The sequence below is a fragment of the Ochlerotatus camptorhynchus genome, unplaced genomic scaffold (assembly GCF_037179485.1).
Source record: "Ochlerotatus camptorhynchus isolate MF236.1 unplaced genomic scaffold, CSIRO-AGI_Acam_v1.1 ptg000131l, whole genome shotgun sequence".
Classification (NCBI taxonomy): Eukaryota; Metazoa; Arthropoda; class Insecta; order Diptera; family Culicidae; genus Ochlerotatus; species Ochlerotatus camptorhynchus.
The window spans coordinates 1,626,883-1,652,525 of NW_027040621.1; the positions used below are offsets into that span (position 1 = coordinate 1,626,883).

The 25,643-nt window shown below is 39.9% G+C and overlaps 1 protein-coding gene across 9 annotated transcripts in view; it reads left to right on the plus strand.

Annotated features, from left to right (window-relative positions):
* Positions 1–25,643, plus strand: part of AP-1gamma (adaptor protein complex 1, gamma subunit) — a 104,278-nt gene that overhangs the window by 61,245 nt on the left and 17,390 nt on the right. For 6 of the 9 annotated variants that reach the window (XM_065220720.1, XM_065220714.1, XM_065220715.1 and 3 more), the window contains 2 exons: positions 15,854–15,930; positions 16,815–16,832. In XM_065220720.1, coding sequence (XP_065076792.1) covers positions 15,854–15,930; positions 16,815–16,832 — 95 coding nt within the window. The remainder of the gene's footprint in view (positions 1–15,853; positions 15,931–16,814; positions 16,833–25,643) is intronic. The other 3 variants (XM_065220723.1, XM_065220718.1, XM_065220722.1) reach the window with 1 other exon arrangement.

The following is a 25,643-nucleotide window of genomic DNA, read 5'->3' on the forward strand; positions in this document are numbered from 1 at the left end:
GGCTGGATCTTGGCGTCTTTCGTGGACGTGAATATCTTTCGGAACGAAAAGCATCGCTATTTTCTTTTTACTTTTATCAAGAGATGTGCGGTGGTCGTAACGGTTATTACCATGCATGCAATCCCGTGGTCCACTACAGCACGGAGATTGAGGGAGGTACGTGTTTGAGTATCAGAGCAGTAGATAGGACTATATCGTTACGTTGAATGGTGGATCATTTTCCAAGCAAAAAGAATGGTGCGATAAGGGAAAACGGTTTAATGCTTAATGGCTTCTGACTCCTAGTTGGCAGCGATGGGGCGACTGGAAACCATGAAACTGTCTAATGGCACTGCATTAGGGGAACTAGCCTGGAATTAGTCTATTAATGAGAATGTTATAGCCATTAGAGATTTCATCCTTGGAGGTTTACCAAGCGGCTGAGATATTAGATAATGGCTGATGATTTTCGTAAACTTTGCGTGTTAAAAGCATATGCAGAGGTTTTGCGAAATTGTTACTGTTACTGCATTGCTGATTTTGTTTCCGGTATTCCGAGTTTGCCGAGTTCCTTGATTCCTACTCTTGGAATTCCAGGAATTTCCGAAACTCAGTGGAACTGCTCTTTTCCCACAAATAACTACAACAATTTGTACTTGGTCATTTGATTCCTGTCGTTTTTTTCGGAATATTATAAACCGATAAAACCAAAAAAATTCAAAATGAAAAATCTCTGGGCACCCTGCAGGTAAAATTAAAACGAAGTTTTGAAATCTTGAATGTGATTCAGAGGAATATTTTATGGGAAATTGAAGGTTAATTCCATGAAAATTTGTTTAAGATTTTCAAGGGAATACTGAGAAGAATCAGTCTTGCAATTGCTCATTGCAGCTACAATGCTATGTTTCGTAATTATGAAACAATGAGATACTCTAATGATAATTTTAATTTGTAAGATGCAAGAAGAGAGGTGGTAAAGTTTGTGTATGACATATACAATTTGTCAATTTTGCTTTCAAAAGGTCACAACTAGCGATTTTATGATCGCTGATTGCTCCCTCATCGCGTTGCTCATCGTTACAGCTAATCGCTATTGTGACCCTCTGAAAGCTAAATTGACATGTTTTATGTGTCATACACACACTTTACCATCTCTTCTTGCATCTTGTTAATAAGAATTATCATTAAAATATCTCATAGCTTCATAAATCCGAAAAATAGCATTTTAGCTGTAATGAGCATTTTGCAAGCTTGAGAAGAATTTCATGGGACTTAAATTCTGAGGACAGTTCTAAGCAAATTCATACACTGAGGAAATAATTCGTTTGAATTTCATACGAAATGTTTATGGAATTTAACCAAAAGAATATATTTTGAATTTCATACGATAGAAATATGAACGAACACCTCCGTTATCATTTATGTTTTTTCAATAGACAAATATAAATTTCATAAGTGTGTCGTATGAAAATGATACGTTATGATTATAAAATTTGCGTTTCGTTCGTGAATTAGAAACTAGAGCAATACAAAATGCAATCGAATCATCTATGCAATTCATTGGAGCTATTCCTGTGCATTCTGGTGTTTGTTTTTTCTTGCAAATTAATTATATACATGGAAACAAACAATCTAATAACTTCTCATAACACATTGGAATCTTAAATTCACATTTATTTTATAAACAACGAAAAATTAAACGTTGGAGCGGTGTTTTTGATTTTTTGTGTTATAATCAACATCACTCAAAAAGTAATTATAATATATGGGTCATTCCACCAGCTCAAGTGGGTACACCACCTTTGGTCGATGTCACTGATTTGAACCAAACTTGGCCAAAACGCTTATTTTGGCATTCTGAACAAACGCCGTTTTTGATCATCTTTCAGAAGACAAACCACAACCAAATAAGCTTTTCGTGATCTTAGAACGTCAATTTGAAGGTTTTTTAATGTAGATTTTTGTAGGCGTACCCATAATTTGTTTTTGTTATAGTAATTACAGTAAACAGGCTGATTACCGGCAGGTATCCAAATTATCAAAAAATAGCCTATTTTCACCAAGGCTCAAATAAGTGACATCGACGTTTTGTTCTAGCAATTTACGTCCAAATTAAATCACTCTTGACATACGTTAGTAATTTCGGCTGGTAGGCCATATTCTTTTGTTTTGAATACGAGCGTTTCATACGAATGACGTATGATTTTTTTTTGATACAAGATCAAATCATAAAGTTCATTGCAGCCTCGTATGAATTTTAGACGCATTCCGTATTGAGTCATATAATTTTCATAAGTATGCTATGAATACCATACGTGTGGTATGAAACTATTTCCAGAGCTCGTTCATACGTAACATATTATGAAAATCGTAATTCTAGTTTCCGATCTAAAATTTATGGAAGGGCTTCCCTTTTAACTACGCTGAAGATATCGTCAACAAACCTCCACAAACGGTTTGGTAATAGTCCTTTCTCCTTCAGAATTGTCTTCAAGTTGGCCATGAAAAGTTCACACAGGAAGGGGGATAGAGGGTTTCCCATTGGGGTTCTTTTCGTCTGCTTGTAGAAATTACCTCGGAAAGAGAAGTAGTTCTCTTCCATACGAAGGCATGCTGCATCCTGTCGTTGTGTTAATAGCCAGTCCTCCAAATGGTTGATCGCTTCCTTGACCGGTACGCTGGGAAAAAAAGAGCTGTGACGTCGAAAGATACCATAATCTCGTCCTCGTTGATGTCTCCTGAAGATTGTAGTTGCTGGGCAAACTCCTGGATGTTACTAACTGCTTTACTCTGGAACTGATTCGGCATACTCTAGAACTCTGTGACTAGCCACTTCGCTAGTTTGTGGGTGGGGGAACCAACTGCAGACACGATCTCTCGCATTTCATTCGCAGACCTTTGATCCTGGGTAGAATGGGATTGGATTCCCGTAAACGACCTGCTCCATCTCCTAATATTGATTTGCCCTCTTTCAGTGCTTTCTCCACGCGTTTCACTATGTTCTGTAAGGGGTCTACTCGAAGCAGTATATACGGTCCGTTGTTAATCTTCGTTGTCATTTGATTGTCGTAATCGTCTTTGTCCATGATAACGATCACGTTGCCCTTGTCTGCTTTCACATAGTATACTGTTTTACTTTTTAGCTCCTTTACAATTTGAATTTCCTTCTCGTTGGCGCGACTTTGTTCTTGTCCGTCCTTGATTATGTTCGATGCAATAGTCCTGACCAGGCTTCCAAATAGTATAGCCTCCTCGCGACAGTTGGTTTATACCTGAATTGACTGTTGCTTTGTGTGCTTTACTGCCGCTTGCTACCGTACGTTCAGATCTTAATTCGAAGTGTATTGGCAACAGCGCACGCACGAACGAATAAAAGCTGTATTAGAACAGTCGCATCTATACCCGCTTTGCTAAAATCATCGTGCTTGGAACGTAGTGAACCGAATGGGCAGTATTTATACATTTCTTTATGACCAGGTTCTCAATGTTTCTGTCGTCATAACAGCCTTCACAAACCGACGACATCCCTCAGCTTACCCAAGTGGCTGTCACGAAAAGGCTGTCACGAGACATTATATACAATTGATATACGGCAGTGGAGTATGGAAGAAACCCAGAAGAATGATCCCGAACAGATATGTCGGGCCGATGTCGGATCAATGCAAGGTCAATTTATGGTCGACGTCGGTCAACTGTCGGGTCGATGTCGGGTCAATTTTGCGTTTATGTCGGGTCAATGTCGGGCCAACATCGGATTGGGGTTTTTGGGGTTTGGTAGAAGTCAGGTTGGTGTCGGGTAGGCTTATATTTTTCGCCGGAGACCGCGCATTTTTAAAAAAAAATATCGGATGAAAATTTTGCAATGGGCAGCACGAACGTGATAGCAACCGAACGAGCTCCGGCGCCACACTGGTAGTGTAGTAGCTGTCTTACCTCTTACGACATACAAACAAAATTTCAAAGACAGCAGCAACGAATCGGCAGTTCGACGGACTGCTTGTTGTATGTATGTACGAGGAACGTTACGAATGACCATCCGAGACTGTCATAGCCGAACGAACAAAATACATGACTAAAGCAAACCCCACACGCATCAATATATTGACGCGAAGGGGAATTATTGACAATAATATTGATGATGTGAATTCAGAAATATTGTCAATCTCGATATATTGACGTCAATATAGAATGTATTGACAATACGATTATTGTCAATAAAAGTAATCGTGTGGGGTCCACTTAAGAACGAGCTGTCGTGTAGTGCACAAGACGGCAACGTTGCATATCGTGTAACAGCCTCACTGTGGGCTGTCGCTTATAGCTCAATCTCAAGGCTGTCGTAGGGAAAAGAAAGCGACATCCGTTGGAATACTGTCATGAGGCGGTACTTTTGGTATGCCTGGTCCTGACCGTATTCTGTGATGATCGCTCTTGGTAATCGCTGTCTCTATGTCAATGATGATCTGCTCCACGTCTGGCTTGGTTGTAACCGCGTATCCTAGCCCCTTGCTGCTGTGGTGTGTCAATTGTTCTTCCGTGAATGCGATCGTCGATCGGTTTACAACCAACCTATCAATGGAGTGAACCCTCGGTGTCGTGGTGATGGTGGATGGGATCTGCTCACCCGTTCGGTGTGTCGTCCGTCTCCGTTGAGACTCGTGTCGTAGTTTGTTTAGCTTCCTATCGGGCAGCTTTCGTTTCCTATCCGATTCGCACTCCTCTGCTACCTTGGCCCTAGACAGAAACTCCTGGAATTTAATTGGATACTCTTTGGCCAATTTGAAGTTTAGATAATAACAGAAGAGAAGACGCCCACATTCATCAGGAAAACTACCCAAGTAACATTGGAAGTTTTATAGAGGTTTTATAGCATTCAACAAGTCATTGTTTACAGAACCCTCATAAAACCAGAATTGTTACTTCGGTATACCTTTTGCCTTTTAATTATACTACTATTGTATCAAACGGTACCGGTGATGTAGTGGTAAATGTGATTACCTCTCACCCCAGCATGCCTGGGTTCAATCCCAGTTGGCGCCGCCGGGATGTTCTGAGGCATAACATCTCTGATCACGCCTTTCTCGGAAGGGAAGTAAAGCCGTTGGTCCCCGGTTCATGAGTTGATGGGTCGAGCTCTGCCTCCCTGCCGTCGGTAGCATTGGTGCTCAGCACGGAAAACAAGATCGACGGAAAACAAGTCAGGGAAAAATACTATTGTATAACTTTCACTTTCACTAATTCATTTTCACTATTTACTTTCACTATCACTTTGAACTTTAACAGATACGTATTTCGCTTACTACTTGCAAACTTCTTCAGTGTCTAGTCATAAGTCTATGTTATAGTTTAAAGTGAAATACGTATCTGTTATAGTTTAAAGTGATAGTGGAAGTAAATAGTGAAAGTTAAAGTGATACAATAGTAGTAGAATTAAAGGGAAAAACAACGTTACAGGTATACAATTATTCTACTAAAACGCTCATCAATCAATTAAGATGAACAAAACTATTAATTTGTTTGACAACATTTCAAAAACTGCTAAATTTGAACCAAATTTGGGGCTTAGGTTGAGAAAACTATACAGAACAACTACGTCAAAGACCGCAAATCGATTTGACTTCTAATCTAATATAATCTAACATCAACACAGCCAGTTCTTGAAAGCATCCTGAAAAATGATATATAGGGGAATTTACGTATTCTCGGCAACCTAAGCGACCTTCTTTCTATAGCCTTTTTCTCTAAGGAACGCACACATGCAGTATTGGTTTGTTTACAATCTTTTGCTGCCAGCTGCTCTAACAAGTTCAGTCGAAAGAATTGTCAAAAACTGATTTGAAACGCTTTTACAAAGCTCCAATCTTCTCTAGTGAGAGTAAGTATTGTCGGCAACCAGGTTTTCTTCGGCAACCGTTCCATTTGAACTGCATGTAAATCTGCTGTTCTATTATCGGCAACTCGAAATCAGCTACAATTTGTAGTGCGTATGTTGCATTTCAAGAAAACCTTCCCAAGTAACCACCAAGCCCGCTAACTACCCGATAATCGCCCTTTTTGCGATATAAGGTAAATATAGGGTTTCCAAACTTTTTATCAGTCGTATAGCAGCCTTATATGCCAAAAAGGGCGATTAACGGGCTTGTTGGTTACTTGGGTTGCTAGATTGCTTTTTCTCAGTGGTAAAAATATAGTCAAATTGAAGCTGAAAGCATAAAGAATCGTTTGCATGCATTCAGCGAAGTGTTTTCGTAAGAAAATCCAGTGAAAATAGTGTTTCAATTTGTGTTGCCGAAAATAGTCTGTCATGCCGAAGCCGTCATTTCCCCTATATATATCTACATAATTTTTCTTGTCTATTTGATATATGTTTCACATCGAAGATGCGTCACACATATCACAACGGCCAGGCCTACTGTGCAGAATTTAAGGGGCAAGATGATTCAGAAAACATCGGGCCTGTTTAAATCGAAGATTTAAGCACGATGCTTCAGAATCCAATAAAATGATGAAACGTGGACATCTCGTACCGTACGTTCCGATTTTGGTACGTTCCATTTTCTTCTGACGGTTGGGGCATGAGCACTAACTCTTTTCCTAGCCTTTTATGACTTATGACTATAGCGCCATTACTCGCTTTCTGAAAAGAGAAGAGCGAAAGGAAAAGGAGAAGGACAAATGGAAAAGGATTATTTAAAATCTATGAACATATTTAAGCAATTTTTTGATTTGAAATATACAATATAGAAATGCAGAACGGCGCGGTGGTCACTACCCAACCCAAGTAACATTTTAAGTTTTATGAAATACTTCAAAGCAACTATAAAACAACATTCATAAAACCCTGGTCAAGGCTATTTTGTCATTAATGCATCCACCAAAACCTCATTAAGACTAGAATATGTCTAGTTGGCCCACCCTGAAGAAGGTTCTGAAGGGTGTATTCTCGAAGCTCTTCAAGATTGATTTACTGCAAAAGGTTGTATGACGAACGCATTGAGAACCATTTGAAAATTACAACAAAAGCTATTTAGCAACAATAAAAACCCTTTCCGAGCCATTTCCCCTAGCCGCTTACTAAATCCACTAGGAAAGCATCAATCAAGATAGAAAAGGATTTATGAATCCGATCTTATCAAAATAATTAAAATAGAAACTGATGGTATAAAAATCGTGTTGAATATCCAAATTTATTACAATAGTTCTTATTATGTGGCCTAGTTTTAAGTGTCTTATTAAATGTTAGGTGAAATGTACGTGAAAACATCGAAAAAAATAGGTCCGCTCTCGTAAAACGTCGATTTGACTAATTATTTTACATTGAATAAAATAATTTATTTTTCAGATCGAGCTAGGCTGAGATTATTTTTTTATGATTTTCGCATTTAAATGTTTGCTCATAGCTAAATTTACCAAAATATAGTTATATCCAAGGAAATATAGATAGAAAATCGAAGATTGTAAAAAACAAGCAAACTAATTGTAACATGGCGGTGGCATAAAAGTTGATTTTCATGGGTCATTTGTGAAAAAGTTGTTTTGCTTTTAAGAAATCCTTAACAAAATCCTGTAAATGGCTTTTATGAAGAAAACTTGCAGACTGAATTGTATTTATCTAAAGCCATTTTGCTTGATCTTAACCCGTTCAGATTTATGGAGGTAAAGTTGCCTGCAAAAGTTAAACGTCAAAGTTTGTTTATCTTTCGATAGTTGCGCTGTGAGATTCAGCGTTCTTCCAGGCTTTCCCGATGGCTTGGAAGCAGTTACTAAGAAAGTGTTCACAACATTTCGCATTTCGCACAGCTGTAACCTCGATAATTCCCGAAAAGATCCCCTTCTTCCGGATGGTTCTGGAAGTGCACCATCAAACGATGCAGGAATGTACAGTTGAATTAATTTTTTCCAAGTGATGACCCTTTCACCGAATAAAATCGCAGCTATGGATCGGAAACCAACTAGTGTCCGCTTACTGACAGTTTCAGTGGTTTACTGTCGGTACTGACACAAGTTATTCCGATCTTCATCTATTCGCAAGGTCTGGAGAAGGCTGGTCTGTTTTCAGGCTGTTTTGACAATGTTTTATGAATTTGAGGACTACGCTCACTTCTCTCTTCTCCACCAGATGCTCAGTCGTTGATTGTACCCGTTCCGCCGGACGTGCTGGTTCTTCTAAAGAACTAAATTTTACTGAAATCGCTCGAATTTTTCTTCCAACTTCGTTTATCCTTCGATATATCCTTGTCATAAATTTGGTTTCTATTCACTGTGAGGATCCATCCTTAAAATTCAATTTGTAAACAGAGGATATTTTATGATACACTTTTAAAAGCCAAAAAGGCAACAACATATGCCTTTTGCTCTCATTTAAAACTTAATGATTTTATGGTTGCTTTTATAATGATAGAACAGGTTTATAGAGTATTTTATCAAGACATTAATAAAAAATTGCTAATGAAGTTTATGATTGATTTATAGAACAGTTTTATGGTGGGATTGAGAACAACTTTAAATTTAATTTTAAAACAAGACAGTTTTTGACTTCTCGACAGACTGTAAAAGGTTTTTAAAACAGCGAAAAGGTGAACTACTAAGCAGGAACGTGTTACACTGCGAAAAACTGTATTTAAACTAAATGGATTATTCATTGCCATTATAAAACCATCATAAATCAGAGTGGATGCCAAATGATTGCAGAATTGTTACTTGGGAAGTCTTGTCACTATTATCAAGTCATAAAAGTAACAAGGACTAAAATGTGCTCCTTTGATTACTGGAAAATCCTGATTCCCTAGTTTGAAGTTGTCACGACTAGTGTTCGATGGTAGATCTCATACCAGTAACGCACCACAAAAAGGTGATCTCCCAACGTTACTGGTTTGAAAAAATAAAAATTTACAAAATGGAACGAACTCACCAAGTTTAGCTAATTGAACCTGAAGGCTGCCTGACATGTGTTGATGTAGAAGTCCAAATTGTAGACGAAGCCTGACGAAGATCAACATGAACTAGTCCGGTTTATGGTAGATGCGCGGAATGTCTTCTTTCGATTTGAGATAAACAAATGCTCGGATGTATGCAGTGGCGTCCCGTAACCTCACTTTTAACCTGTGCGCCAACTTTCAAAACCAGATTTAATGCAATATTCATACTCGAATCAGTTGAAAAATACACTTAATCTTCTAGTTTACTCGATATTTATCCATTGCAAGCAATATGTTGATAATTGTTTATGTTTTGAGAGTTGGTTCACAGGTAGATTGAGGTTAAGGAATACTGGATGTATGTAGTCGATTTTTGATGTGCATTGGCAAGCCTTTTCGTGGCCAATAGTCAGGTTCAACGCTGCGACTCAACGATGGAACTAATGATGGGACGCCTCGTGGAGGTTCTACTTGGTTTCGGAACAGCTTCTCAGCGGCTAATAGTAGGGACCTAGAATGAGGAACTAGAAATTGACACCTGGGCCTGGTTATGACTTGATCAGCAACCGATTATACATACGAAAAAACTCCACGAAAAAAAAACAAACGTCAGGTTCCATACCGCAAATCGATTCGACCCCTTTGAAAAAAAGTTTATATTTTTTTTACTATCGGCCTGATGCTCCACGCATGCCTACAAACTTATATGTACCCCAGTAGGTATGCGCGGAGCACATAACCATAAATAAAAATAAAAATATTTTTTTGCGCAGAAGTCGAATCGATTTGCGGTCTTCAACGATGTTTTTCTGTATAGTTTTCTTGGTTAAAAATGATCGATTTTTGAATTTTTAACAAGCAATTGAACAGTTTCAGACCCGTATCCCATACAAATTATAAAGCCCTCCCGCAAATCGTTCAAATTTGGCACAGTTTTTGGGGGCCTCAATACGAATCCAAAAGAACTGTGCAGTGGTTACATTGATGCCTTTCACGCTAAAGGTTAAATGTCATCTCCGGACAACTCACCAATTACCTATAAAAAAATGTGTTAATGTGGCAATAATACAAATCAAAGAAACAATAATACATAGGTAGGGTAGTTAACCCCATTCCCTCCGGCGTATTTAGCACAACCCGTACTTAGTCTTTCTTAATCTAGCGTAATTTAGCACCAAACGGAATGTTATTATTACAGATGGCTTCCATTGTTTTAGCTTTCCATATGTACCGTTAGTTCTGCTCAGCAAATCCAAACACATAAAGCAACCAACGATACAGACAAAACGGTTGCTACGACTACTATGACAAACTCGCTCTGTAACATAGCTCGATCGGAGTGGTAGAAGGATAATGGTATATTGCTTGCCTGCTTTGTTGCAATATACACGGATGAGGACATAGCTTGATCTGAATCGAGAAAAGACATAACAAAAAAATTCTCATTAAAACACGTGTATCATCTTCGGCTTTACTTCGTGAAGCAGCTTCCCAACAATTTGCTCGTTTCCTTCTACCGCCCCGAGTGAGCTGTGTCGCACGGGCTGCTTGTCATGAAAAAAAGGAAGAAGATTATATCATTATTGCTTTCCACTTCTGACATAGCGTTATCATTCGGTTCGTTGATCGCTTGTCATTTTGTCATTTGGAGATATTTTTGATTCCTTGGTTCTGATAAGGCGTCGCGAAATATTCGTTTATTACTGAAAATGCAAAACTGCTTCTGGCAGCTCAACTTGGCCTACGGGTTTTCTTGGGCCTATTAGCCATTGAAACGCCATTGGGATTCTCTTTGGCCTATCGAACGGAAAGAAAAATGAATTCGCGTGTGGCTTTTATTTTCGATATCTTTTTTTTTTTATCCAGTTCGTTTAGTTGAAAGGCTCAATCGCGTTAGCTTTACGGAGCCGATAATTCATTGTTCACTGTTTGTAACAAAATTCACTTAATTCTGTCTAGTAGAAGTTGGGCCGAATACTCGCGGCTTACTCGATGTTAGAAGGGTACATTGTCGAAGGATAGGATCAGGGGAGGAGCTTACGGGTGGGTTTTCGTTGTCTCATCAGAGCGTTGTCACTAGTATGAATTGTAGTTCGGTTCCAGATTCGTCTGGAGTTCGACCGGCTATGGTGGGCGACGATGAGACTCATCGAGACGGTGGGACAAGACAAAAAAAAACTAATAAAGAGAGACAAAAGACAAAGTAATCAAATTCTTATACTAGACATTTGAAGAAACACATAAACCGACTGCATATCGCGAGTTCCCAACACTTCTCTGATAGGAACATAGGGTTGTCTTCCTTGGACCTCGAGGGTATTCAAAAGTCGCTCTCTGGCGTCGTCATTATCCGTACATTGCCAAACTGCATTATCGATGTCATCGTAACCGTTTCCACACTGACATATGTTGCTGTCCAAGAGGTTTATTATATTGAGATGCGCATGGAATTAGTCGCCACGCTCTCAATGACAGATTTTTTTCTACTTATAGGGTATTTATTTCTACTTGTCAACAGATAAAATAGTTACCCTAATGACAATTTTCTATATCTAAACATCAAAACTGCTTCAAACACAAAATAAACGCAAACATCTCTTAAAGCTACGCTTATTTTTCTCGCGGGACACATTAAAATCGAACACATAATAACAACTATTGAAAACGCGGCACATACTCAACATAGGTTCGTGTACGCCATAGTTGGTCCTCGAACGCCGGTTGTTGAAGAACGCATGCAGCCGGAGGTCCCGTCGTTGAGTGTTGATGTCAAGAAGACTGAGAAGTGTGGAGCAGTCGACGTTCCCTTGCAGAAGATCCGCAACGAAACAAGCCTTCGCCACATTACGCCTTCCTTCCAAGAGCTCCAGGTCGATGAGGTTACAGCGACTTTCATAGCTCGGCAAGTTACGCGGGTCGCGCCAACGAAGGTGTCGCAACGCAAAGCGAATAAATTTTCGCTGAACAGCTTCAATTCTATGGATGGCATTCTGATAGAATGGCGACCAAAAAACGGCAGAGTATTCTAGTATAGGTCGAACCAGGGAACAGTATAAAGCCTTAGGCAATACACGTCCTTGAAGCTTTTGGCGAAACGGAATAAAAATCCTAGCTGCGATGAAGCTTTAGATACTTAGAGATGAACTAGCCTAAGGCTAAAAATCTCTTAAGGGGGTGTTCCCGATCTTTTTTTTCAAAAAATCAAATTTTTTTTTTCACGTTTTTTTGTACTTTAGACTATATACTTTCATCCCCCCAAGCCGTTTTCCGATCAGCGAATTCGGTGTCCAGGCATAGCTGACTAATGGTAAGAACCCCCAAATGGTTTTAACTAAAGTCAAAACTTTAAACGCGTTTTTCTCGAAACCACATTTTTTTTATCGGGCGAAGATTTTTCTCAGAAACTATAAGAGATATTGACTTGAATCTTTGCGCATTTTGTTCCTTATTAAATTCTTTGGAGCTTCTCCCACTTTCAGCCAAAAATATTAACATTTAACATTGTTTGAAGCACCTTAAAGCTGCAAAAAAGCGGGCTAAAAATCGCCTGTTTTTTCATATGGCCGCCATTTTGTTAATTTGCAAGATTTTTTGCTGCCAACGGGAGAAGCTCCAGAGAATCTTATGCAGATTATAATTTCATCACGAAATCTGTTTCAGATGAAGCCGTTCCAGAGAAAAGTCTTCGCCCGTCCAGGCGTTTGCGGCGAACAGGGGTCTGTTTACCGCCATTTTGTGACGTCAATAATGTCTTTTTTTATGTCGAAAATTTTTTTTTAAACTTTAATGTTCAATAAACAAGAATCTCAAAGAGTTAGGCGCATTACTATTCATTTTCCTTGAAAAAAATTAATTGAAAAACAGGCCGAAAAAAGGCAAAAGATTGGGAATACCCCCTTAAATAAAGAATTAAAAAAAAAAAAAAAAGCTTTAGATACAACATAAGCAATGTGATCCTTGAACGTTAATTTGCAATCGAGCATGACTCCCAAGTCCTTGACAGTCGATTCGCGTTTCAAGCTTATTCCTCTTAAGGTGTAATCGTGGAAATGCATCGCCCGTTTACGGCCAAAGGTTTATCCGGCACCAATCATCAAAGACTTCAAGTTCTTGGTGGAGGAAATGAGCGTCTTGAGGCCCTTTTATTACGTAGTAGAGCTTCATGTCGTCGGCGTACGAGAGTTTAAGGTATTTGAGGATCAAGTTCACGTCGTTCATATACAACAGAAAAAGCAATGGCCCCAGGTGGCTGCCTTGAGGAACACCAGATGTAACAATGAAGGGTGGAGAAGCGTAGTCACCGATCTTAACAGATATAGATCTGCCAGTCAGATAGGAGCGAAGCCAGGTAAGTAGACTCCCATGAACACCCATTTTGTCATATTTAGAGATGGTAATTTCATGGTTCACTCTATCGAAAGCTGCAGAGAGGTCGGTGTATATGGCGTCAACTTGATGGCCACGTTCAATCTCACGAATAATGAACGATGTAAGAACAGTTAGATTAGTCGTCGTCGAGCGCTTAGGCATGAAGCCGTGTTGATCCTGAGAAATACTGTACGAGCAGTCTTGAACCAACTTTTCCAGGACAATTAGCTCGAATAGTTTGGAGATAGCACTCAATGCAGCTATTCCGCGGTAATTGGCGACAGTCTGCTTGCATCCTTTTTTGTGAACAGGGAAAACAAACGAATCCTTCCAACATTCTGGAAAAACTCCGGAGGTCATTGACAAGTTGAAGACCTTAGCTAAGGGCTCAGAAAGAGTGTCTAAGCAACGTTTCAGTACTAATGAGGGAATGCCATCTGGACCAGATCCTGTTGATGTTTTCATCTGTTTCCCGGCTGAAATCACCATGTCGCTGTGGATGGTGAATGGAGAACCAAACACCGACGTACGAGGGACATTACTCGTGGCAGCAGCAATTTCCTGAGCATCAAGAACTTCGTCTGAAAAAACGCTGCTGAATTGTGTGCGAAACATATTGGCGATATCTGCGACGGAGTTGGCATCAGTAACGCCATCAGTCATATTGGACGGCAATCCCGTTTCTTTCCGTTGCTCGTTCACATATCGCCAGAATTCCTTAGGATTAGCTTTGAGACGACTCTGCAAGTGAGACTGATGTGCGTTGTACAAGCTTGCATTGAGATCTCTGTACTCGTTGTTGGCGCGGACGTAATTAGCCTTCGTAGAATCTGTGTGATATTTACTGTGTTTCCTCAGTGCAGCCCTTTTCACCTTTTTCAGATGCTTAAAATCAGAGTTCGACCAGGCGGGTTTGGCAGGTTTACACCGTAGTTTTTTAGGCACAAACTGATCGATAGCGTAGAATATGATACCACACATGGTCGAGGCAGCCAGATTCGCATCCCTGGAGTCTAGTGTCGCATTCCAATCCACATTAGCGAGAAAGTTATTCATTCGCTCGAAGTCTCCTTTGTGAAAGTTGTAGAAGACGGTTTCGGCGTGGTCTTGGAAGCGTTTCTCAGGATCGATTGCAAGCGTCAACAGTAGAGGTGAATGATGTCTTCAGTTTTTGACGAGCGGTGCCGGAGCATGGGTAACAGAGCAGCTTTGTCCCAAATCCTCCCCGACAAAGCACAGATCGAGCAAACGGTTGTTTGCATTCAGAACGCCATTCACTTGCTGAAGCCTTGTGGTTGAATACGCGTCAAGCAAGGAGAGAGAAGCCGGTCTGAACGATGAACGGGAATTGTCAGGAAAGAAGAAGCCGTGAGCATCGCTAAGCCACGATACAGTGCCAAGGTTGAAATCGCCCAAGATGACGATGCTGTCCCTGGCATCCATATGAGAGACAATCCAATCCAGCGAAAGTGCATGCTTCTCAATCAGGCTTTGGTCGTTAACGCGGTCGGGAGGAACGTATATCACGCAGATATAGATTGTACCACTTAGAGTTGAAATTGCAACCCACAGATGCTCAACCGTCGAATCTTCAGGAGGTTTCAGTAAGCGAGATACGAAGCGGGAGCGAATGGCCAGAAGGACTCCACCACCGGAGGTCTTGTTGCTGTTGAGGGTTGATCGATCTTGACGGTAGACGGAATATGTATCGTTAAACAACTACTTTGACAAAGTGTTGTTATTCAGCCAGGTTTCCGAGAAGGCGTATATGTCGTAGCATGCGTCGCTGCATGCTAGCTGGTATTCGGCGAGTGAGCTGTTCATGCCACCGACGTTCTGGTAGTATAGCAGAATTTGAGATGCTGGGACGCATGGAACAGCGGGCTGCAATCTGGAAGTGGAGGCAGCATCAGGCAGAGCAACGTCGAAAGAATAAGGGTACTTGCCGTGGATGGCAGCTTGGAAAGCCCTGTCCCCAGTACTAGACTCAGGGCCGGGACGACTTAGATGGTGGGGGCGTGTGAACTGACCAGGACTGGAGCCAGTAGTGGGCGCAGCTGAGCTAGGTGGGTCCAGGGCTTCCATACTGCTTTGTGACGTGCGTCCCAGGCTTGATGAAAAGGCGGCTGATGTTCGGCTTGAAACGGAGAATTGGTCGTTGTGATTGAGAGTCTCGGTGTTCTGCAAACGGCATTTTCGATATCTTATTTTGCGTTCTTCAACACTTCGTCTTGCAGCTATTGAATAGAAGCATCGTACCAACCGTTTGTTTAACATGTTCACGCCATAGATATACCTAGTTTGATGTTTTGTGCTCGATAGGCCGGGAATGGGCGAAGTAGATTTTTCCCCTACATCCTGATTTTCTGGGTTATTTAAAATTAAATCCTTAAAGCACTCCAAAACTTTTTTCATAATTGCTTTGAAACAGTCCAAAAGTTTGGGGCGTTTTCTCTTTTCTCAGCGAACAAAATTATAATCGCATTATAGTCTAACAAGCAACCTCCGACAAGATATGACCATTTCACCATCACCATCATATGCATATCAATCTAATACATTCCAAATCTTCCCATCCTCCCCAACAGGTATCCTGATTGCCGGCGTAACCCTCATCACGGAAATGTGCGAGAAAAGCCAGGACACGTTGAATCACTTCAAAAAGGTAAATTGCTTTAATCCATCTCTAGTCAGCCCCATTTTTCCTCACCGAGTTTTCGTTTCGTAACCATCATCAACCAACTTTTTCTACAAGGCGTGTGTGCATCTACTAGAAGTAGACTGATTGCCACATGAGACTTGACAATTATGATTTTCCGAGTTTATTCCCCTTCCAGCATCGTTATACTTTGTGTTGGTTGTTTAACCTACAAAAAATAAAACGGAAGCTTTGAAACGCTCTCATCAAAGATTTTCCCCCATCATTTTTGTTGTCGATTTTCCTAGACTAGATATTTTTTGAGTTATATTTTTTTCTAGTACGGAAATAGTGTTCCACTTTTTAGACTCCCAGAGCTCATTCTATAGGCTAGCTATCGAATATGTGTAGGCAATTAGATGATTTAGATTTTTGTACATTGATCTTATGGTTTTCATTTTTGTCGGCAATAATAATACAACATATGTTTAGAGCGTTTCTAGCAAAGCTAATTCGAACATTATTTAGTGAATGAACTGCTTCCGAATGTGTAAAAGGAAAATCAAAAACAATATTAGCTATTAGTTCAGCTCAGTATCCAACTGGCTAAGGGATGATTTATAATCCTGTAGTTTTTTGTCTTTAGTAAATAGTACCTCAAAACTCTTAACACCAATAGCAAGTTTTTTTTTTCAATTCAAACACATTCTGAGTTTTTTGAATTTGGTTTTTGACATTTTTTTTTCGATAATGTTTACCCTAGCAATCGCTAGAGAAATCAAATTACAACATAATCCTTTACATCCATTGCTCGATCATTCCCAAATCAACACAAGAAACTTTGCCGAGTAAAGTCTAAGATTTTAACATTTTCTTGGTGTACACCTTACCTATATTTTATTGCTTGCCAGGATAGTGGAAATCAAGAGGTAATGCAGCTCCCTGCTCTTCCAGCTCCCCCCGTCTGTCTCTGAAGACACGAACCGTAACATTCTTGATGAAGTTATTTCCGTTTCTCTCTACTTGCCGGCCCCCGTCCCGGGTCTGCAACAGTCTCTAATTAATAAAGAAAATTATGAATTTCCACCCCGTTTCACACCTTTTGCTCTCATCAAATATAAAAATTCTCGCTTCCACTGGTGCTCCGAGAGAAAGCGCGACAGACCCGCGATGTCCCCAACGAGGACACCCTCTCGGTCGCTTTTTCCGCATACATATTTTTCCCATTTCATTGTCCCAGTCGATTTTTCCTGTCTTCAAATTCTCTTTGCTTCTGTTGATGACGATAACGAAATGAACCCAACCGGAAGTCTTGGTTTTCGTTGATCCTTTACGTTTGCATCGTGTCCACAAATTTTCCTACCGTCAACTTGTTGGGCAATTTTGTTACGCTTGATGAGTTTTGTAATTCGAGTTCCTCTTGTGCTCCTGTTGTTCGGTACCTAATCCATGTATACCTCATCTTGTTCAGCTTATTGGGTAATGTTTTAGTTTTTATTCGACGTTGCTTGAATGTTGAATTCTGAAATTAGTATTATTTACTGTTGATTATGATGTTCAGATTCTATGTGTTTCTAATAATTAGCATGATAATTGCGATTTTTTTTTAGTCTGTTCATTCTGTTAGTTTCAAGTATTGCATTGTTTCTTAAATTGCACATTTGGTTTCTTTTCTTCTTAAGTGGCACCATGGTATAGTTTTATTTATATCAGATTTCAAGTTATAATCGTTGTGAATTTTCAAATTGCACCACTACGAACACTTTTCAGAACAAAAATATTTTACACTAACATACTTACATGGATAGCATAGAAGGGGTATTCACACAGTTCATCGTAAACGGGTAAGTGAATACCGTAAAATTGGGTAAAATTGATAGTTTTTTAAAGTATATTCTAAATGTGGTTTACAGCAATGAATGTTTTTCAAATTTTTTTTTTTTAAACAAGTTCAGATGATCCAATTCGTCAATTCGTTATTAATATGTTTAACTGGAATTAAAGTATTCGCACTATTTTGTTAGTTTTGTGACCGAACATCACTATTTTGATCAAGCTTGAGGAATGTAGAAAAAATGCGTGAAACTCAAACAATTTAGTTCTTGAAATATGAAACTTTGAATAAGTATATAATCAGAAATCATCATAAGCAATAACAACATTGAATTTGTGATGGCTATATCGGAAATAAATTTCATAAGGTATAGTTTGAGTGCCTTTTCAAACAAGCCAAAAACAAGAAAATTGTTTTTTAATATGTTTGTTAAATATGTAAAACATATTATATAAAAACTATATACGATATCAACGGAAATACTCTAAGCTACAATCTGGAACCAATGTTTCCAATTCTGAAAGAGCGCAGCGAGAAAATTTAATCATTGTATTGTACTATCAAAGTTAACCGCATTAGCAAAGATAACCCGTTTTACGGTACCCCTTCTGTTTGCTTTGTCATCGTTGTTTATTTCTAAGTTAAAGATAATACCCATCACTTCACCATCTGCAATGCCCCAACTGTTGTGATGAGCATAAGATTGTTATCCCTAAAACTATCTCTCGGTAATCACAGGGTCGCTAATAGCACAAATCTCACAATTATTCCGTGGCCACCTGTTAATACCAGGAACCTATTTTTAAACGCGAAGCTCAACCAGAAATCATGCACCTGAAAGGAAACGTTAAACTCTGGACAGTCAACTAAAGAAGAAGCTCAAAGGCTCACGATGTTCAACCTTCTAGACAGAACTTCCCGGGCGAGGCATGAAAACCCCTTTCTGGGTCCGGTAGAAACGAAAATGAGCGAAGAAGATGGTGGAAAATAGTTTAAGGGCTGCACTCTTTAGGAAAATATAAGCCGCCTAATTTTGAACATTTTTACATTTTTTGTTTATTGTAACCTAGTGACGTCACATGCATTTTGCTGGGTACTTGCGGTTTTGTCTGTCTCTTCATAGAGGTGGGTAGGTCGGCGGCGATGGTAGAGGTGATGTGGTACGATCATGTGGTGATGCTTGCTCGTATGGCGATGATGTTGGTGTTCTCACAAATACAGCGATGCTGTTGGGATCACCCGAGGGGCCACGATGCACCAGGTGTGCCTGACCGTTAGGCAACAACGGTGGTGAGTAGAGCGTCCATGAAACGGTGACGATGCAGGGGCCGCTCGTGAAATAATGATGGCGGTGGGATCACCCGTGTTACTTCGACGAAGCTGATATCACCCGTCGATTGGCGATGACTGTGGGACCGACTGTGGAATGGCTGGGAAACAACGACGACGATGTTGATGACGATGGACAGGCGACCACTCTCGTATAATGGCGTCAATGCGGTAGTGGTTACACGAACACGTGTTTGTCTCGAGCCGTTTTGCCAACCAGAAAATGGTGGTCCTCGGTCCACTTGTCGCTAGTCCCGCTGTCCTTGAATGACCTCCGGCTGAGGAAGAGAATAACGGACTTTGTCCGAACAAAGAGAAAAAGGTCCCGAAGAATGGACCTACCCACCCAGTTATTACATGGACGTCACATAACTTAACCTTTTACAAACGTTATGAAAATCAACAATTACCTTTTTCTTACTGAACACTGTAATAACTTATAATTTTTTTCAGGTACTGAACTTCTGATCATTCAGACCTTTTCCTAGTGGAACGAGAAACGATTTTGTTTTAACCTAAATGTACATTTCTTTTATTCTGCCACTGGCTCTACCTTGACGTACTATCGGCAACACAACGTTATACAATAGTTAACACTATCCTCAGCCTACAGTTCCACTTAAATATATGTTCACTGAAAGAAGAGCAAACTTTAAACTACTTTACACCACATGCAAAATCACATACTATTTTTACATGGAATAACCGCGCGCACTACAACTCCCTACGGAGGTCTTGGACAGAATGGGCCGAACATCAAGATTGCCGAGCATAGTAACCCGAACCCAAACAGTTGACCCTTTGTTTCCAGTAAAACATTTCCTTCCGTGGCATCATCTTTGGTTTCGCCTTTTTTTTTCTGCAGCGAAGCAAAGCGGCGCAGTATTTTCCGATGGTTCAAACCGCTGTAAACAAAGTGGCTTTCACGAGATAATGGTGAGATTGTGCTAATAGGGTTGTGTAGAGCGCTGTATAAACCTACTAATTTTTTTATATACATGGTGACAGAGTCACCTCAAAATAATCACTGTAACCATCAGTTACAAGATCGAGTAAGAATGTTGGACATACTGTATCCCAATCGTACAGTGATGTTCAATATATTGCAGCGCTGGTTGATTTTTTCCACAAACTTGCCAATTAGTGGAAGTTGACAAAGTCAAGGGAAATAATAACCAATATGGCGGTCGAATTGAAAAAGCGTCATCAACATTTATGATAAAAGAGCACAATTATCAACTGTGATTATTTTTAACGTACCCATCGCTAGATTCAGACACTTCGATTTATTAGTTTTAAAACTGAGTAGTTCCAGACCAAATTACGATCTTGCAGCATGAGCATGAGCACGATTGACCGCCCACGGTTGCTACTCTGTTATTGCCAGACCAGCTGTCATTACACAGAGAACCAATAGACTTGGGATGCTTGGGACTAGCAATCATCCTCAATGTGTAAAAACTGGTGATCTCCATCTAGGCATTACCAGCGCCGGCCGCGCCCGTCAAGAATGCAAAGGGTAGGAGTGTGTTGACGTGACACTCGCTTTGATGGAAGCTGAGAACACCTCTGCACTTCCACGAGGAATCACTGGGATATTGGGTAATAGGGTTGGGTTTGCAGCAGGGTTTGATGTCCTAACAATCATATAACGCGAAGGAGCTTGGGATTGAACCCACGATCGTCTGCTCAGTAAGCAAAAACGTTTGTCACTATGCAGACGAGCTCCTTTTTAATCATCGAGTTGCTGTTATTACCATGTTGTCATGTTAACAAATAAAACGAATATTGAATGTGGATGGGCTTGAGATTAGACTCATGATGTTCTGCTCAGTAAGGTAAACTGGTTGCTCTAAGGCCACCGAGCCCCTCATATCACATTATACCGTTACTCAAGTTTTTATAACTATTCAAACCCGGCACCGACAACAACGAAAAGTTTTACAAAATACACGATAAACAAGCGATCTTTGAAATCCTAAAATTAAAAGCCACGAAAGAGTACTTAGGCCTTCATTAAGATCCACTTTCACGCGACGTTCAATGTCGATGATTCTTTTTACGCATGGTTCAGGCAATCATAACAAGCTATGACCGACGTGACGATTGTTTAAGACCTGGTTAAACAAGCTATTCAAATGAAATTACGTTCTCGAATTTCACTTCATATTTTCAGCGGTTGATGGTTAATATACTAACGGTACTGCCTACGGCAACTACGACGGCGATTACTGCCTACGACAACGACAACAGCGAATTTGTAACTTACCATTTGTCTAGGATATAACACCTATGCCCGGCACCTCCACTGGTTCTTCATGTCTGCTATCTGTCACTGTTTGCAAAAATATCTAATAGCAATTACCTTTGTTTTAATACTTCCTGCATTGCCATGGTCATCTGGGAGGAGGTTCGCAGCTAGTGCTTTCCCCAGGAACCGTTCACGGTCACCAGCTACCGCGAGGCATCCTTCAGCTTACTCACAATCTTCGACACTCAATGGCACAATGGCACACTTACGCTAGTTACAAAAAAAACACACCCGTGCAAAGAAACGGATCCAATAAACGTCACTCTCGCGAAAGCACACCCGTCTTCGTCGAACGACTAAAAAAAAGGAACCGATGGGTAATTTTGTGATATGGATTTCCACAATCAACCGGGAATGCACGAATTTCACCACACCCAACTGCGAAACACGTTCAGAAGCACTTTTGGTACACTTTCGATCGAAAATACTTATTTTTTTTACAAAAATAGTTGCGAGTGAACCAACATCATCACCGCGTAAATAAACTCAAAATTCTCCAGGCCAAATATCTGATCACGCCTTTCTTCGGAAGGGAAGTAAAGCCGTTAATCTCCGGTTCGTATACATCGTAGTGAATACCCCTATTGTGCAGTGACCACCCTGTTTTTAAGGTCCAATAATCTTGAACAATCTCTAATAAAAATAACCATAAAAGAGAGCTTAACGACGTGTTATATCATCCAAACCATTTGAGGGATAGTTTACCCATTCGGGATACATTTTATTTATGGTATTTGTTTATTATAGGGATGTCAATTAACTTGTTCTATGTCTAAAATCCGCAGCTTTTTCAAAGTGTGGGATTTTTTTTTTTAACTTTTCTGTTTTTCCTCAATCCATGTTAACAGAAATCTTGGAAAAGAAATCCTTAGTACAAATTTTTTGAACATTATTCCAAATTCCAGAATCATAAAAATGTTTTCTAGAAGAGCATGTTTGTTGTTTTGACATCTTGATATTATATTGTTAAAAAATAATAGCTTGAGATGTATAATTTTTTTCTAATTATGAAAACACTGAATCATTTTTTATGCTTGTTAAGAGCATGATTTCGAAAATCCAGTTTAATTTTTTTTAAACAAATTTAGCTGTTTGTATCATACCCAAGGGGTGGTTATTCTACACACTTATCTTGTGCCTTAATTTTTCTCAGTGCACAGAGTCATCCACAGAGATTCCAAGAGTCATTGGACTGCCATTGTTTTTTTTTGTGAAAAACTTGATGTTTGACAACCCGGATTATTTGACAATTCAAATGTTTTGTGTACCTATGATAAATTTCTGAAAATCTGCTGTTATTCTCTGAGTGACTCTCTCTCTCTCTGAGTTATTCTCATTAGCCATGAGGAACAACAAAACAGGCAATTCAACCCGAACCGAACCAAGACGATGACCCAGAAGAACAACAGCTGGACAAGCTGATACCGGACACACTGGCCCTTGATAAGGCGATCGGAACGCATCAGATGGCATTGGAAATCAACAGCCGCTGGGGAAAGCTGCTGCTGATATTGCAATCGCTGGAACGGACTCACGTTATCGATGCCGTTTGTGCGGTTCGGTTTTTACAATTTTTGGAAAGCAAGATTCTTGGCAGTTAAATAGAGAAAAGCGTGAAGCTAGTCATCGATCGGATACGGGAAAAGCTCTTCCGGGGATCAAAATTTGCTGCCGAGATCAACGATAGCAACCTGTCAGCGATTCGGGACAACGCGGACGCACGGTTTGAGATGACCACGGATATGACGCCACTGGATGAGAAGAAACGGGACGAAGCGTTTAAGTTGCTTACATCAGTGGATTTGAAGACGGAGAATGCAACGAAAGTGTTCCTATTGCAAAGGCTGTGTCACTGAGGAGCAGTTGAATGCGTTCAAAAAGTGCTACCCACAGAAGCAACCGTTTCGTGATGCATGTGTGAGTGCTAACCACGTTTTGCGTCCATTGCTGCAATGGAAGCGCTCTGACCCCCGTTGGCGAATCTGCCATACAATTAAACTACTTTATGCGGCTCCCGTTCTGGTGGAGGAGGCAACGAAAATCAATTATTTTGTTTATTATACATTTTTGCCAAAACATCAGCCTTATACATTCCATAAGACGAACCGCATAGGTCATATAAGAATGCATAAAAGCCAACTAAAACCATCCTTCTTTGCTAAAACTAGACGGTTTCAATCTGTTCTAGTAGCAATATTAGTGGAGGATACGGTTCCAACCGTTTCTCTTCCTTCATAATTTTAGAAGAAAGCATCAGCAACAATTGATTTTTTAAATGTATGAACAACAAGCACCCCTCGTGGTTTGCTTGTCGAAACCCGAGAGCATAATACCGATACCGGGAGTACACTGGGATTAATTTGACAAGATCGTTGTTGTAGCTTTCTACGCTGATGGACGAAGGAATGGCCGGTGTAATCAGGCTAAACGTGACAACTTGGGTTCACGGCGAGCCGCTCCGATAGACCTTTAGACATTAGAATTTAACTTAACTTTTATGTGATCTTATAATTGGGATTCGCACCAACAAATCACATGAACCTTGGCCATACCTACCAACTTCAATCCAAACGGATAAGTTTTTTTTATTATGTTTAATCGACTTTCTCTGTCTGTATCGTAGCAGAGATGCTAGTTTTTGTTTTTACCTTTTTTGGTTCCGTATTCCGTTCGTCCTACTCTAAGAGCAAGCGGAGTCAATACGGGGAGAAAACGAACCACTTTTCTGTCAAACGCGAACTAGCTCGTGATTGGCCGATTTGAAGTGCGAAAAATAGAGATAGAGATAGATATAAAAGAGTAAGAAGCCAGTTGTCTCCTCTTACTCTGAGGTCCTACTCACACTTACTTGTTATGATCAGACTAGAGTTCGTGTATGATGCGTCACACCAAGAGAAAAACAGTTGAACTCGCATCACGGTTTTCGAAAGATTCCCTTTCTTTTCACTTGACAACAGAGGACTTCTACAGCAACTTCAAATGATTTCCAGCGAGAAAAAAATAAATAGCGGCTGTGGTTAATCATTATATAAGTGATTTTGTCAAATTATCTTACAAAAAATAGTAGGAATTCTCATTACTGATCGTTATCAAACGTATCCCATAACAATTTAATGCGTGTTTATGATCATTTCTTCGATTATATTTTATATCTCATTGTAATAGGCCTTTTTAATGCAACACTAAATTAGAGCGTGCCACGCGTGTTCCAAAGGAAACATCAACCAAACCGTTTGTTTACTTTAAAATATAGATTTTTCACAACGCAAATTAAAGCATTTTTCATTGAGCATGTTGCCAATTTCCATTGGTAATTGTTTTATTGTACGATTTTCCACAGATCTGAACTGATTTGCACCTAAACTATTCACAAACAAGAAATCTGGAAGATCATAACCACTAAGGCACTATTCTATTTTTCCATTTTTCTCAACAAAAATATTCCAGAAGACCAGCAGGATCCTTGCAAAAACGATACAGAATTAAATTTTTCAACTGGAGACCAAGTTTTGGAGCATCTCAGATGAATAAATGTATCAGGGAAAGTGAAAAAGTGTTCCACTAACTATGCCTCACGGCAGAAATTTCTGCTCACAACACTTTTTTTGACGTTCTCCTATTCACCACCAGAGGTTGAATCGATCGCTTAGTTTCTATTAAAAAGGCGTATACCTTTCGTGGACCTTTCATAGCATCGTATTGTTTGTTTACTTTGCACTATAGGTTGCCGGTTTGACAGTTCAATAGGTAGACTTGGCTTCACTCTTGACGTGACTCATTATACACCGACTCTAGATAAGACTATCCAATGTATGAGGTTGAAAAACTGATCGGTTCGAAAGTCCAAAATTGCGCGTGATTTGTTTTCATCCTTCCCTCGCTCACAAAGGTTTTAAGTTTCGGGAAGCATTCTTAAGACGGCCTACCGATAACTACCGATAAAAGTTTTGAGAAGCTACCGCTAATGAAAAAATAAACTGGCAACCCTGCATGTGTCCAATAAAGTTTATGCTTAAGTTCATGTTATCATATGAATATTATGTGAATTTCAGATAAAAATCATTCATTTTGTTATTGGAAAAATAGCATATGCGTTCCCAATGGAAACTATATGAAATTTTTTTTCAGTGTGCTACTTCGGACAGACATTCCCCCCTTATTCTGCACCGCGAGTGAGGTGAGATGATTCGCTGTCACTAGTGAGTTGACAAAAGTCACCGCGAGTCAGGTGACTCCCTGTGCAAATCAAATGGAGAGTCACCTCAC